The following is a 14,904-nucleotide window of genomic DNA, read 5'->3' as shown; positions in this document are numbered from 1 at the left end:
GTTCTGTTCCCGCGGTTACCCGAGCGCTCAGCAGCTCGTCCGGGTTCCCACCTGGCAGCTCCAAGACGTGCAGGTTTCAGGTATTTAAATGCTACCCGAAACCCTTCACAGCAATTACAAATAGAAGGAGAGTGTCGGCTTTGCCCCACGCCTTGCGGGCTCCATCCTTCCCGGGGCTCAGGCGGACGCGGTGCGGGCCGGCAGCGACCGCCTCGAGTGAGCGCAACAAGTGCGGAAAACGGCACAACCTGAGCTGTACCAAAGGGCTGAGATAGCTGCATTGTTTTGGTTTTTTTTAAAAAAGAGTTGTCTTCCAGACTTCGAAAGCATTGAAAAGGCCGTGATGCACCAGACTGAAGAGCCAGCAGTGATTTGCAGGAAGGAGATAGACTGAAACAGCACCGTGATTTACCAGCAAAGGAAGTTGTGCAACATCTCTGGCTTTAGCTGCTCACAAACGAAGTGGTTATTAGCTGTTACTACTGAGCAAGGAGGTTCTTGGAAGCGTGGTTTTCCCTCTGTGAATTTAAGCCATGCAAGGCATCTACAGGGAACATGCCCTATTGCATTATGGCGAAATTCAAATTTCCAGTAAGCTCTTTCATTGCTGTAAAAATCTGAATAACATTTACATACTTGTAAATAGTGTTTTGGTCAATGGAAATACTGTGATATTAACAGAGAAGGTACCCCCCTTCCAGTAAAAATCTCTGATTTTTATCAGCAGCCAAACAGGCATATGCATCCTGTAGATTTCCTAGGCTGCAAAAGTGTGTCTAAGGATTTCATGTCCTCAAACAGTGAAAGATAACAGCTAATAATTCATATTCCATGCAGAATTGATATTTAAAAAAAACCTACTAGGTACATTGTCCATCTGTGTGTTTCTGGTTTTGTGCTGTTGTCAGAGTAACCATGACACTGTACACTAACTACCGTCTCTTCTGCATCTAACAAGATCTGGATGACAGATTAATAAACACTACTTCAATAAATCTATCAATTTTGTGTGTGATCTGTGGAGAACTAAGGGTAAGTGCATGACAGTGTATTTTGGGCATGGAAGACGTGTTTAGTTTGAATTGCAAGTGCTCACAGGATCAAATTCGACAGTGTGTGTCCTGCCCTACCAAATACTAATCCCTCTCCTTGTGTTTCCCAGGAAAGAACAGCAGTTTTTATCCTCTCTGCAGATGGAAGAAAAAATGGCTTGAGGAAAAATACTAGGAGTACAACTTCCTTTACATGGAAGGAAATTGGTCTCCCCAAAATGTGTATGTTTGATCTCCCCTGCCCTGATGCATGTGTAAAGGTGTTGTGTAAAGATCTCTTAGATTAAACACATTCCCTGCAGTCCAGCGGGACCGTGCAGGTTAGCGACATCTGCGCTGAGGAGCCCTAGCATTAGCTCAGAACGTGGGCAGATCACATTCAGGACATCAATATAAACGTTTTAGGTAATCATTTTTGGCAACTTAAGTAGTCCCTGATTTTTACCACTACTTTTAATGTGTAACCTAAACTAAAATCAGATCATCTAGTTTCAAGTTTCAGCACTATGAGAAAAACTAGATTTTATTTCCAATCCCTGGCGGAAGAAAGCTACGTTATAAAGACCTTCAGAGCCTGAAGACTGACTTCAAAGCCTGAAGGATCCTCCTTTTTTTCCAGTTTTAAACCTGAAGCTCCTTATTTGGAATGAACAATACAGCTTTTACCCATAATAAGCATAAGATATTGAAAATCTCTCCCCTGCCTGTTTCCCACCACATACACACACTTCTAAACCCAAGTGATTTGACTCACAAGGAAGGATATCCAAAATATCTTCCATTCCAAGGCTGTTCTCCTGACTGTCCCATCGCTTTATGTTTTTCTCGTATTTATCAGCCTCTCGGCTTTTGAGTAAACTTATCCCAACCAATCTGACTTTTCCTTGTTCCTTTCCCTGAATCTCCTTATGCAACTCAATTTGCTTTTCCATTACCTTAACTTTCAATTGCTGTCTAGTTCTGTTAATTGTGCCTGAAAAAACACAAACAGAAAATAGTTGCCTTGTTAAGTAGGGAGATTTGGAAGGGTGGCTATCAGTGCTGGGTATTTAAGAGAAAACATACTGCATCATTTTTAAAGGACTAAGACTCTAAAAGGGACTAGATTCTGTTCACTAAAATTTTAAAGTCATAAAAATCAGTAAAGAGGGGATTTGGGGTTCATTAATCCACAAGCTTCAAAGCAATGAAGAAATGTTTAATACGCTGTAATAATTCCTAAGAACTAAGAGAACACCGACATAAATACTGTATGTAAATATATTTCTAAGATCTTTAGTGAGCAGTAGAGTAACAGGGCAGAATAAAGCAGATGACAAGGAAGTGGCTGAAATGAAGAAAATGTTACCCTGTCCTATAAACTGTCTCTTTGTGCGCTTCATATTTTCACAGCTTTTTGGCAGCAAAATAACAGTGTGAAAACTCTTGATTATCATGTCATGGGGAACGCGTTATCGAAACCTGCTGTCTCTGAACCTGCCTTATCTGAACAGAAGTGAATATCAAGCTATGCAAGCAAGAGATACCCTAGTTCACTGGATATTTTGCAGCAGAGAGAATAACCCATTAAAATGCATTTTCAAAGGTGATGTTTAAAGTACTTGAAAGGAACTAGTGAAAGCCTTCCTCATACGCCATTATGCAGCAAGGTCACATTAGCATGCATTAGTGAGGGACTGTAAACCTTACTTTTGAATTATATTTCCAAGCTTGTAGCACACCCTCAAAGGTATTGAGTCAGGTTTTAATATTTCCTGGTGGTAGAGACTGCAAGGGCAAACGTGGCTAACTGCATTTAAAAGCATATTACTTTCACTATTAATATGCAGCTTCAGCTCATGATGAAATTGTACTTTAAAACTTACATATATTAGGTCAATTTTTAAAACATAGATTTCTGTCTAGAGTAAGTGCCATTGTTTTGCCTGATTTATGAATCCTTAATTTTGGACAGCTTGCTGTGAAACATTAATCACTGGTTATCAGTACAGTCTTCCTTCACCTTTAGACTCAGCTCAGGTAAGTTATGTAAAATGTACCCGTCTGTCTTAAGCACCAGCAAGATCACATGCATGTAAATACGTTATTATACTAAAAAAATATTCCTGGAACCAAACAATTTTTCTAGCTCTTTGATGAAGAATCTGAAATTAGTTAGTCATCCACTTTTACAGGACAATGTCAGCTTTAAAAGCACACCAAATTCTCTCAGTAGTTGAAATGTAGATTTTAAGTTCATTTTTTTAGCTTCCAGTAAGCCAGAGCAATCATACTAATTTCAGTTTAAAAGAATGGATTATTTCCGTCCACATTACTTAAGATGAAGGCCTAAATATATACATATATATTAAAACAGTAAAAGACATAATTCAGCTTTTTTTTCATCCCTGAATTAGGGTGGGCCCTTAGTCATAACAGCCTTGATTTTGCTCAGTTTGGATTTATATGCAAATGTAAGAGGAAACTTAAAATTTCTTCTAAATAAAAGATTCTTCTCATCTACATTGTTTTAATAATAATAAAAAAAAAGTTTCACTGAGTAAAGTAGTTTCAATCCAGCTTTTGTGGCCTTAATTTCATGAGTAATTTAGTGTAGAGGTCTCAACAGACAATCAAAGTCATTATTCTTGTCCATCTGTTACTAGCATCTTCTAAACAGGATTAAAACTAGATTGAGAGAACTTCATCCCATTTGAACTATATTTTTGGGTTACATTTTATTATTTTGGTCACACTAATGGGATGCATGGAAGCAGGATGTACGGAGCAAGCAAAAATGCCAGGGTGTTGAGTAGCTGCACTGTGACGCTCGATGAGCCACTTCAGGCTGGGTTTAGGCGATGCAGAGGCCAGAGCACACCACGCCATGGGTGCCCTTGTGCACCCCACTCTTCCTGAACGGGCAGAGTTGTTTTATTATAACATGACTTTGCTCATCTCTAATTTCCCCCGTGAAGACAGCAGTCCATGTTTAGCATAAAGCAACTCAAACTGGGAGCTCTTTTGGCACAAGAACAAATACTAGTGATGTCTCTGCCCACTCAGAGTGCTTTCACTGGTGCCTTTCATGTTCTCAGGGACATGATTTAGTGGTGGACCTGGAATCGCTAGGTTAATGGTTGGACTTGATCTGAAGGGTTTTTTCCAACCTAACTGATTTTATGATTCTATGTTTCCTTTCCTTACATAGTATTAGAAGCAAAGATATTAAAAATCTGGTGCAGTCATGGCATCGTCTTCAGCCTGCAGAGATTCCAGGAGAACATCACTCAAACCTGCTCACAGGGGTGAGCACACAGAGGTGCTCATGTCCTTTCAGCTCCAACCATCCATACTCTCTCAACACCTGGATGCTGAATGTCACATAGATCTAGTTCATTTCCCTGAAGTGTTGGCAGCATGGCGGACTGAAGGCAAAATCTTTTACTACTGCTATTTTGTATTAACTCTTAAGTTTTACTTGTTTTGTGTTCCATGGAGGTAGCCTCGGGTGCAGCAGACCTCAGTACTTAGAAGATCTGCAACTTCACATTCGTCAGAAGAAAAAAATTGTGCCATCTCGTCTTCCAAACAGATATGTGCCATCAGTCTGCAACTGCTGAAACCAAAGCCAGCTTCCTAGCTGACTCCATACTTTCTGATAACAGCTTTGTAAGCCACTGCAGGAAGAGGATACTACCATTGAAGTTACATTGGAAATCTGTGTCTCAAAGTCCCAGTTCAGTCATGCATTTACGTGTGCAATTTCCTCTACACAGAAATTATGCACACATTACTAGTATTTTCCAACTGGTATCAACCAAGCTGTCCTGTGCATTGCAGATAACAAATATTAACATACATGTGTTCTGCTCCCTCCCCATAAACATACATCACGTTCCCTCTGCAAGGCTTTTAAACCTGCCGCACTCGTACGTCTCGTTTTCCTGTAGTTCCCGATAGACCCACTAGCCTCTCTGACCACCTTCCCCGAAGTATCAAGAAGTAAGTGATAACAAGGAGACTTTGTGCTTTCACACAGCAAAGTACAAAATGAGCTCAGAGCTGCCCGTGGTGGTAAGTGTAAGTACCTCCAGAGATCAAGGCTCTGTGGAGGAAACAACTGTCCAACAGAGCAGGGGACCTTTCTGTTCAGGACGAAGAAACCTTTTACACACCCGCTGTAATCACATGAATATCAACCGGAAAACAACTGATGGAAGTAACTTGGGCCTTGTGTGCCAAAGGAGTCACTGCGTACGAAGAAAGGGCAGTTTGTCTGTGGAAGCCCCAGCACCAGCCACTTGGAGCACCTCCTTAGGCGTACGGGGACTTCAGCCGCAGAGGTAAGCATCTAAAATTTTGAATTTCAAGCATTAACTGCTACTTTGGGACTAAGTTCTGTTGATCCAGCCCCTGTGTTAAGAGAAAAAGGTACATAGAAAGAGTAGTGCTACAATTGCAAGGAGCTAAAAATGCAAGTCTCTGCTTTTTAAAAATAAATAAGAAAGTTTTATTCCAAGCAGCATGGTTTTTAGAAAAACATTCTATTTATGGTTGGTCTTTGCTTTTTGCCCAGAAGCCAACCTGCAATCTAATGAACAGACTTTTTTCGTTCTTTTATTTATCTTTGGACATAAAAATGCTAGGAAGATCTAGATCCACATTTTATTCCCTGACTACCTAACATTATCTGAATGATTTCATAGTACTGCACTTTAAATTACTGCCCAAGACTCTTGACTGAGTACGCTTGCAGAACCACAAAGTATCTGGAAGCCTTACAGGAACCCATTCACCAGAAGAGATCTTTTTGACACCACTGTGACACAAGACTGTTTTTTTTCCCGTAGTTCATCTTATCTGTCTCCACAGCGATTATGAAAGGCAGACAATATTGTTCTTACCTTCAGCTGCTGGGTTTCTATGGCAGTGTCACAGTGCTGATAGCAAAGCAAAAACAGTAAGGTTAAAAGGTATTTGTTAATCTCTCTAACATTTTTTTCTGTATGGAGTGGAAGGTACAGAAGCACCTGACAGTCCCCTATGGCGAGCAGTAACACTACGTGCCAGGGTTGCAAGTTACCGTATTACAGGGTAACTCAGAACACACGATGACACCATGTAACTGTTATAAAGCTGCTCTACAGGCAGTAAAGACCTACTGGGCTGTGAAAAATCCAAATACCTTTTCTATACATTGACAGCGGGTTTATGCAGCACTACAGGATAGTCAGTAAAACCTAGCAGCGACATCAAGGGATAAGACCAAGAATATTTAAAATATCAGTTACTCCACCTGACCATTTTTTTAAAAAAGGAAAGAAAAAGATACTGTGCTGAGACTCTGCTGGACAGTATATAAAAGACTTGACCCTGCTCTGCTTGCAAGTTAGAATCATAGAATCACAGAATGGCCCAGGCTGGAAGGGACCTTAGAGATAATCTAGTCCAACCTCCCTGTCATGGGCAGGGACGCCACCTCTCGACTAGATCAGGCAACACATGGGGACCAAGCGGGAATCAAACCCGCAACCTCAGTGTTCTCATTGTTGTCAGCACCGCGCTCAAACCACTGAGCTAACCGGCCCCCTCAAAAAAAAAAAAAAAGTTATTTTACTTCTAACTACAAAAAGAAACCACAAAATGCCATCAAGTCAATGTTTCATTGTCACGTTGTGTTGATATAGATTCTTAACAGCCAACAACATAGATTAAAAGGTTTTTGATCCTTTGGTCCTATTTGCTCTTAAGCCCAAAAACCACCAAATAAACCCCGACAATGCAGTAATAGCTTGCATTGAGCATACAGAATGACTTGATGTAAAATTGTGCTCTCTAGTGGAGAAATTTGATACTGTGCAATAAAAGTTGAAGCTATGTTCATCCATCCAATTAACCAATAGGTTTTCAGTGCAGAGAAAATACTAAGATTTTCCACAATATGAAAAGAGTGCAAGTGCCTAGTTCAACAGATTTATTATGACCGGGTAGGTTTATACTGAGTTACATGACACATTACAGCTAGACAAGGTTTCTAAATAGACAACAAAAAAGTACCTAAGAAATGTTTTTATGTTTGTTTAGATTTTGAAAGTAATCACAACCTTAATGCAATAGCAAAAACATTTCCTTTCAATGATGTGACATTTTAATATGGCCCTATATAATAGTATGTAGTCTGATGAAAATAGGTTAGTTTTACACCAGATAGTGCTACTTGGTTTACATGATGGGATTCTTCTATAAATAAGGGTTTAATAACAAAATTCTCTATTGATTTAGAGAGAAGAACTGACACGATCACCAACTCCTTTATTTCTAGTTATGCATACATCACTAATCTTAAGCATACTGCATGGGGCTTCAGGAAATACTAACTTCTGTCCAATATTTTTTCTTGCAGTGTTAACAAAATGAATGGGTTAACAGGCTATTTTCTTCATGACAGCTGCGTACTGCTATTATTTCTGGCCAGGTATGGACCAATGAATACATGAACTCAATTTAATAGCAGATAAATTATTTAAAACCACTTGGCCATGTCATGCTTCCTCGACAGTATAGAGGATTTTGCTGCTTTGAGCTTTCTATTTTAACTAGGCTCTTGGAATAAATCTGAAGGTAAAAGACAGAAATATGAAAGTCTTCAAAAAGCTAAATATACAGCTAACATGCTAATTTTAAAATATATTAACATTTGTCATGCATTCTAATTCAACAGTAAGGATCTAGCAAGAGTTCTCTTATGTTGTTGCAGAATGTTATGACCAGGTGTTACAGAAAACAATATTCTCTCGTCCTCTTTGGTCCCTAAAGACGAAACATGAGGGAATGTTTTTTGACAGAGCTACCTTTCATGTTTTAAGTTCCCTAGTGTACTCAGAAAAGACAACCTGACAATTCAGCAAAGCCAGCAGCCTGGATTTAAGAAGAATCATAAGCCACTCAGAGAATCATACAAGTTGAAAGACTTGCCAGCTGGATGGTTTTTTTTTTAAATGAAAAAAAGTTCACAACTGATCTTATACCAGAGCAAGAAGTAGAAAGTTCCCCTGACTTGCAGCACAACTGGTGCTGATATGGCAGCAACTTAAACACTTGTATTTAGTCAAACCCATGACAGCAAGCAGATTTCCTAAGTTTCTGCACTGGTAGTCATCTTGAATTTTGAGCTTGGGAACAGTTGTCAGAGATTGGATAAAGCAAAAACCTACTTCAGCAGTTTTGTCCTATCTTAATAGAAAGACGAATAAGAACTAGGTAATAAATTGTAGTTTGGGTAAATATTGGCTAAATATTTATGGCTATTTTAAAAATATTTATGAGGAGTGGGAACTCTGCAAGACACTGTTTCCATTTAATATTCACCTGCACATTTTCACAATATTCTTCAAATTTCTGTCCTTCCTATGTCAGTATCACTTAAACCATACTTATTTAAGCCATGTGCAAAAAAAATACTGTTAATCCAAAAAAAAGAAAAAAAAAATCCCCAGATTAAGGAGCCATAAAGACAAGTGAGATATCCCTTCGAGTGGAGTCCCTGTGTAGTTCCTGTTACAGTTAGATAACAGAGTGATCTTACACATGTTTAGTTTGGAATTGAACAGTGGTCATGCAAACCTAACACACCGTTGTGAGCATACTGTAGCACCACTTGAAGTTAACTGGTACATATTATTAGCTCTGTTGTAGTAGTAGCCATTGGCCACACTAGTACATGCATGGAAGGGAAACAGCCCAGTAAACGAGAGAAATGTCTTTTTTTCTAAGCCTCACTCGAGAGTGGGCATGTCTGCAAAACCTCTATTTTTAGCTACAAGTGTTATCACAGCAAGGCAGAAGTTTCACTGTGTTTTGCAGACTCAGCTAAATATGTTATGTTAGAGTTCATTCACCCTCAAAAGACATTAAAAAATACCAAGGCAGAGCTCAGTAGATTTATTCATTAGGTTGTAAGCCATCTAAAAAATCAGGTCCAAAGTTGTACTGCAGGCTACAAGATCCAACTTAGCAATTCAGTTTATCCTATGTAAGAAGCGTAAACAAGATACCTTCCAATTAGATCAACCTCTGCATTTATTGAGGGAAGAGAAAGACAGAGACTAAAACCCCAGATGATTCATACTGGCTCCCAATTCCATCCTACACAACAACTTTGTGAGGTTTTTGGGACACCACTAGGAAATCATCCACTGTGACAAATTATAGCTGCTACTACACCACTACCATGACAGACTACTTTAAGGATAATTTACAGTAACGTCTTCAGAAGCTATTGTGCTAAGAAAACCAAAGCTTGCACTGACCTATTTATAATTCAAACATTCTCTCTATTCCACGATAAAGAGGTTTTCGAGAATATGAAAGCACGATCCAGGGGGTCCTCATAAGACAGAGCAGATTTCAGCCTTCGCTCAGTTTCCTATATCTCAACAGTTGCAGAAGTGCCATTTGTGTAGCCACCTTTAGACTTCATGTGGTCCTGAATTGATACAGCCTAGAAGAAAAGTTTATTAGAACATGCATCTTATGAAGTCCGGTTGTCAGAGCAATTATTAAAAGCCTCAATGTGGAGGGGCAGGTGAGGCGTATGTTTACAGTGCTGGGTCCCAAGAAAAGCCGGGAAAAAATAACAGCTAACCCCAGGATTGTTAAATACTGTTGTAACTTGGTGCAGGAGATGAGTCTCGCTATTCAGAAATCCATTTGTTCTAATTTCCCTCACCCTGGCAGAACTTTGGCTTCAGGGTGACGTGTTATCTGGACCTAGTATCAAGTGCACCCACAGAATCCTTATCCAAAAGGTTCTCATCATATGTAAAGATACCGAGGGGATGAGCACTTCTCGCTGAATATTTCTTCCACAGTATCTTACATTTACAAACCAAAGGACAGTTCTGTTCTGACACTATTTTATTGATGAAAAAAGAAAAATTAGGATTTTTCTTTTTCTTATAATTATCTCGTATTTTATTTGTTACCTGTTCTACAGGTTACTGAGTGAAGATTGCTGCTTACAGGTTACTGAGTGGAGATTTCTGCTTATCCAAGAGGTGCACACTTACTGAGGAATAGTCACTGCTCATTTCTCCTGCCCCAACATGCGCAGTGTGTACAAAGTTCATTGGCTCTCCTATCATATTCCGGTCCAGTCTCCGACGCCTCTTCTATAAGAGAGAAGGTCTCTAATGAGAAAACATGAGCAACTTCCAGAGAGAAATAAGCAGCTGAGATTAAAAAAACAAAAAGCAACAGATGGTCAGTACTGACCCCTAATGACTCCTTGTAGCAATTGGGCTGGCAGTTCAGACTGTTTTTCATAAGAGAGGGTCAAAGCCACTCTTATTACTGCTAATGGGATTTCAGAGAAAAAATGTTTCTTTAATGTTGGAAAGTCAGAGCTTGAGAACTGAAAACAGTCACACAGCCAAAGCTTCTGGCAAAACACACATACGTTCAACATAGCTTAACAGGTCTGGTTTTAGCTTTTACATTACTTAACCCGAGCTTATCAAAACAATATAACAATGAAAGTGTTTTCCACATCACTGAAAGACCAGATTCAAATCTGATAAAGGATAGCAGTTGAGGATCTACCTACCGGCGGGGGCTGTTCACCATTGCACCAATTAAAGCAAACAAGGAATTCAGTCATTATATTTTTCAATAGGTAGTAAGGTCTTGTTAAGTGTAATTATTTCTCTGGGCGTGAAAGCAGTACGAGGATCAAGATGCAGGGAGTTTAAGAAAGAATTACTTGAGCAGATTCACTGGTAAAAATCACAGATAGCATCTGATGAGTATACCTGCAAAGAAATGATGACTTAAATTTATACTAAAATATATCAAAATTTTGTAACAGTTATTGAGCAATAGACATTTCAGAAGACTGAAACAAGATTGTAAAATTCTTAAACATACCTGCACAGAAGAGTAGCATCAATTTAAAATCAGTATGTTCATGTCAGAAATCAGGGTTAAGAACTCTGCCTATTTACTCCCAGACAAGACAGTGGTATAAGTTCTGGTTTTGTTACACAAGTGTAATAAAAGCAATGCTAGAATTAAGTCAGGTCTTGTTTAACAGTCTGTGATCTGGCTGCAAGCAGAGCTAGCCAATACTTATGAACTATTTAGTATTTTGAAAGAAAATATCTTTGAAGAACAGATTGAACGCTTAACATGTACAAACTGGTGCAAAAGAAAGTTTCCTTCTCACATTTGATACAGCTACTCTTCTCAGACATAGAAAAGCTCAAAGTAAATGGTCCTCTATAACTCTAAAAAGCCCTTAAAAGACAAAACAAGAGTTTTGTATAGCAGCAACAGAAATCGTTTATCAGATACATCCTAGAGCTTCCCAGAACGCATAAAACTATTAACACAGTACTCCCAAACTGAAGGCACAACCAGGAAACTCAATGACTTTAAGTGCCCTGAAGCTATGATAAAAATCAAATTTTTAGTGGTTATTGACTTTTAGAAAAAAAAATCTAAAAAAAAATTGTTCAAATCCAGGGCTATAGAGTAGCCTTTCATAGAAACTTCTTCATAGCTCACACCATTAAAACAATATTATAACATGTTAATTTATAAAGGTTATTTTTAAAGGCTTACAGCTTAACAAAGTTACAGCTTCATCAATTCAGTCCTTTGGAACTCCCACTGAAGTCTTCACAACCAAACAGCATAAACTTCCCCCTTCACACACATTTCTCACGTAGTCCCACAATTACCTAATTAACACATCTATTTCTTTCACTTTTGTGATTTTCTCACACTTCAAGCAGATTTTTAAAATTACTGCCAATTCTCTTTCAAAGCATTTGTTACCTTTGCCTCTTAGCTTTAGGTAGCCTATACGATACATTATTGCAAAATGTGTCATATATTATTCCATTTTATCCTGGCTGGTTTTAATACAACTCTTTATCTAGCTGAACTATAATTTTTCGTTTCACTTCACCCTCTCACAATACTCTTTATCAGCACCGATGCCTTGTTTGAGTGCAGCAAAGAAGGGACAGTGGCCCAAACAACCACAAGAACACGCAGAAGATGAAGCTTTTGCCTACACTTTACACTGGTTACACATTTTGGGGGTTTATTTCATGTTAAAGAGACTGTATCAAAGCTAAGATTTTCTTAAAAATCATGGAGTGTTTCACTGTACGCTAATAACCTATTTTGAAAGCAGACTGACTGAGATGAGCATCAAATTAAATCAGCATCTCCACGCCAAAATAACAGTTGAACTCCTGCTCTCCTTCCGCCGTGCCCCCCAGCATTTGGCCACCTACCTCCGCGGGGCTCTGTGCGTACCTGGCTCTGACCTGCTGCTCCCCGTGAGCCCTGCCGTGGCGGTACGGCCTCACTCAAGTAACGGCACGCAGCCAGCTCCTGTCTTGGCAACTCCAGCGCCTTTACAGTGCATATTCCTGGGTTATAATTAACCCTGATGGCTAAGCAGGACTGCTTCGCTGCGACGCTGTACCCTGCAACGGTTCCCTCCCTCTGCAAGTCTGTTGTGCGCTTCACGCTTACCTACAGGTGTCAAAAAAGCAGAACGGAAACCAAAAATAGCGCCCTAGTTTGGCGTCGGATCTGTGCAGCCGCGCAGCGTTCTCAGCACTCTCCATACAGCCTGTGGCTCACTTCCACCCCTGCGGCAGCTCTGCAGGTGTCCTCCTGGCACACAGCAGCGCCGGACGCCTTCCTGTTGTGTTTCACAACGCAACTCTTCTTCTTTTCCTCTGCATGAGTCATGGTATCACCGCCCAGGATGGGAAAGCCTGCACCGGGGCACGGGACACCACCTTCCTCCCAGAGACTCAGGGTTTCCACATGAACTGGAAGAATTTTAAAAACATCTTCATATGTTCGGACTCACCCGGGACTGGTAAAAGGCAACAAGAATCACCAAACTGAGAAGAAAACAACATTTTGTCACTGTTGGCACACAGACCAGAGTGGGACAATATCCTGTTGTTCTATATTTTTCACCACAGCAGCAGTATCGTCGAGGAGAGAGAGACAAAGGGCCAGGGAAATGGCTAGTACGCACAGACACAGATGTTGAATGCGATGGCAGGATGCACAGCCATTCTAGAGTCCGTGGCCTTAAAGTGCCCAAGAGCTTTATGAATGTTTAGATACACTTTACTGAGCATAACATTCAATTTGTTCCATCGTTCCTGTGTATCAAAGAGTAGTCAAAATATTCTTGTATTTTACTTACAAAATGTCAATGCTATAAGAAGTGGAAAATGTTTGTCTGAAAAAGAACAGAAGAATTCTCCCTTTCCATAGGCATGAGATGCCTGGAAATCTTGATAAATGACATCCACTTCTTCACCACTGTCTGAACGTGACAAATCCTCGAGTCTGAGCTAGTAGTGAAAGACAGCGAGTGTGAAGTCAGCGTGTATTATCACACATCAGACACAGACTAGCATCACCTAGCTCTTACTGAGTTATTAAATTGCAATAACTTTTGAGGCCAGTTATTGCCATTTTTCTTCCAGATGTCACTACTGAGCCGAGGTGAGAAGCGCACTCCAGCCTAACTGCCTTTCTAGAAATCGCTGTGCTTCTAATTTGTTCATTATCTGTGCTTTGCTCATTTGATATTTACCTCAAGGTAGAATACTGAAACAGTTGTACATTTACATATTTGAATGGCAAAGTGTGGTAAAAAAACTGTAGAACTTGTATTCCTAGTTCAAAAATTAGTTTTAAGCATGAAACTTGAAGAGTGCATCTTGCTTGGTGAAAGATGAAGAGTAAAAACCCATAAATTACCAAGACTTTGGAAGAACTTTGGAGCCAAACAGCTGAAAACCTGCTGTAGTGAGCTCAATTGCTTGGAAATAGCACCCTGATTATATTAATGTATGTACAGATTACCAACTTAGTTTGAGATGCAGTCCTCAAAACACATAGTAACACTATAATGTAGCCTGATTATATATTGGCCTTCTGTTACCCTGAAGCTTCACAGAAAGCTGAGAATAGTTTTACCTGAGACCTCCATTAAACTAGGTGTGCTGGTCTTGTTAATTTAAGGAATTTAGGTATAGTCTCTGAGATTTGGAACTTCTCCATTTAAAGCTAAGTAGACACAGTCACTGAAAAGAAAACAAAACAAAACAAAAAAACCCCAACCCACCAACCTCAAATCCCTATGAATCCTATATTGCAAAATGGAAACTAGCTTAGTCATAAACTGAAGGAAAAAAAGGCATTTTTAACTAACTTTCCACCCCATCTCAAAAAAAGGGAGAAAAAAGACCAAATTATATGTTCTGCTTGGAAGTTAAAAATAATTGTGAGAGAAATCAACTGAGCCTTGTTTGGAGTCTTACCAGAAGAAAATGAGTAAAACCTCCAAAAAAAAGACGAGAAGCAAGTGGAACATTAGCAACACATCTACTGCTCCTATTGGAAACGGACTGCGTTACCGGCTCGTAAATCACGGAATTTCATGTTACTATGAATAAACTCTGATTAGATCAATAAAGAAAAAAAAAGGCTCTGACCGTAGATTTTATTTCTTCATATAAGGTAAAAAAGCCTCCGCAAGAAACACAGAATTCCCTGAGGCGCAGCAGCTCCGCGCCCGCGGTTTTTGCGGTTTGCAGGAGCAGAGCGAGGGGACGCGTGTGCTCCTCCGGGGGCTCCCGAGACAGAGGCCCATCCCGCGTTTCCCTGTCACGCTCCCACGGGCCTATGAACACGCCCGAGTTTCGGGGCCCAAGATCGGATCGGACCCGACCCCGGACGCCAGGGACGCCCGCGCCGCTCGCAGGAGCGCTCGCTCCCGGCCTTGCCCGTTCTGGCCCGTCCAGTCTCGGCCCGTCCAGTCCCA

General features: G+C 40.1%; 1 protein-coding gene across 1 annotated transcript; it reads right to left on the bottom strand.

Moving 5' to 3' along the window:
* Nucleotides 1–9,067: 9,067 nt before the first annotated feature.
* LOC104280287 (CDC42 small effector protein 2-B-like) lies at nt 9,068–10,692 on the bottom strand. Its single transcript, XM_009877889.1, has 3 exons — nt 10,639–10,692; nt 10,103–10,204; nt 9,068–9,534 (listed from the first exon to the last, which is right to left on the bottom strand). The coding sequence occupies exons 1-3, from the start codon at nt 10,690–10,692 to the stop codon at nt 9,460–9,462; spliced, it is 231 nt and encodes a 76-aa protein (XP_009876191.1). The 3' UTR covers nt 9,068–9,459.
* Between the last annotated feature and the right edge of the window lie 4,212 nt (nt 10,693–14,904).

Source organism: Apaloderma vittatum, unplaced genomic scaffold (genome assembly GCF_000703405.1).
Source record: "Apaloderma vittatum isolate BGI_N311 unplaced genomic scaffold, ASM70340v1 scaffold41411, whole genome shotgun sequence".
Taxonomy (NCBI): Eukaryota; Metazoa; Chordata; class Aves; order Trogoniformes; family Trogonidae; genus Apaloderma; species Apaloderma vittatum.
This window is presented reverse-complemented; position numbering and strand designations above follow the sequence as displayed.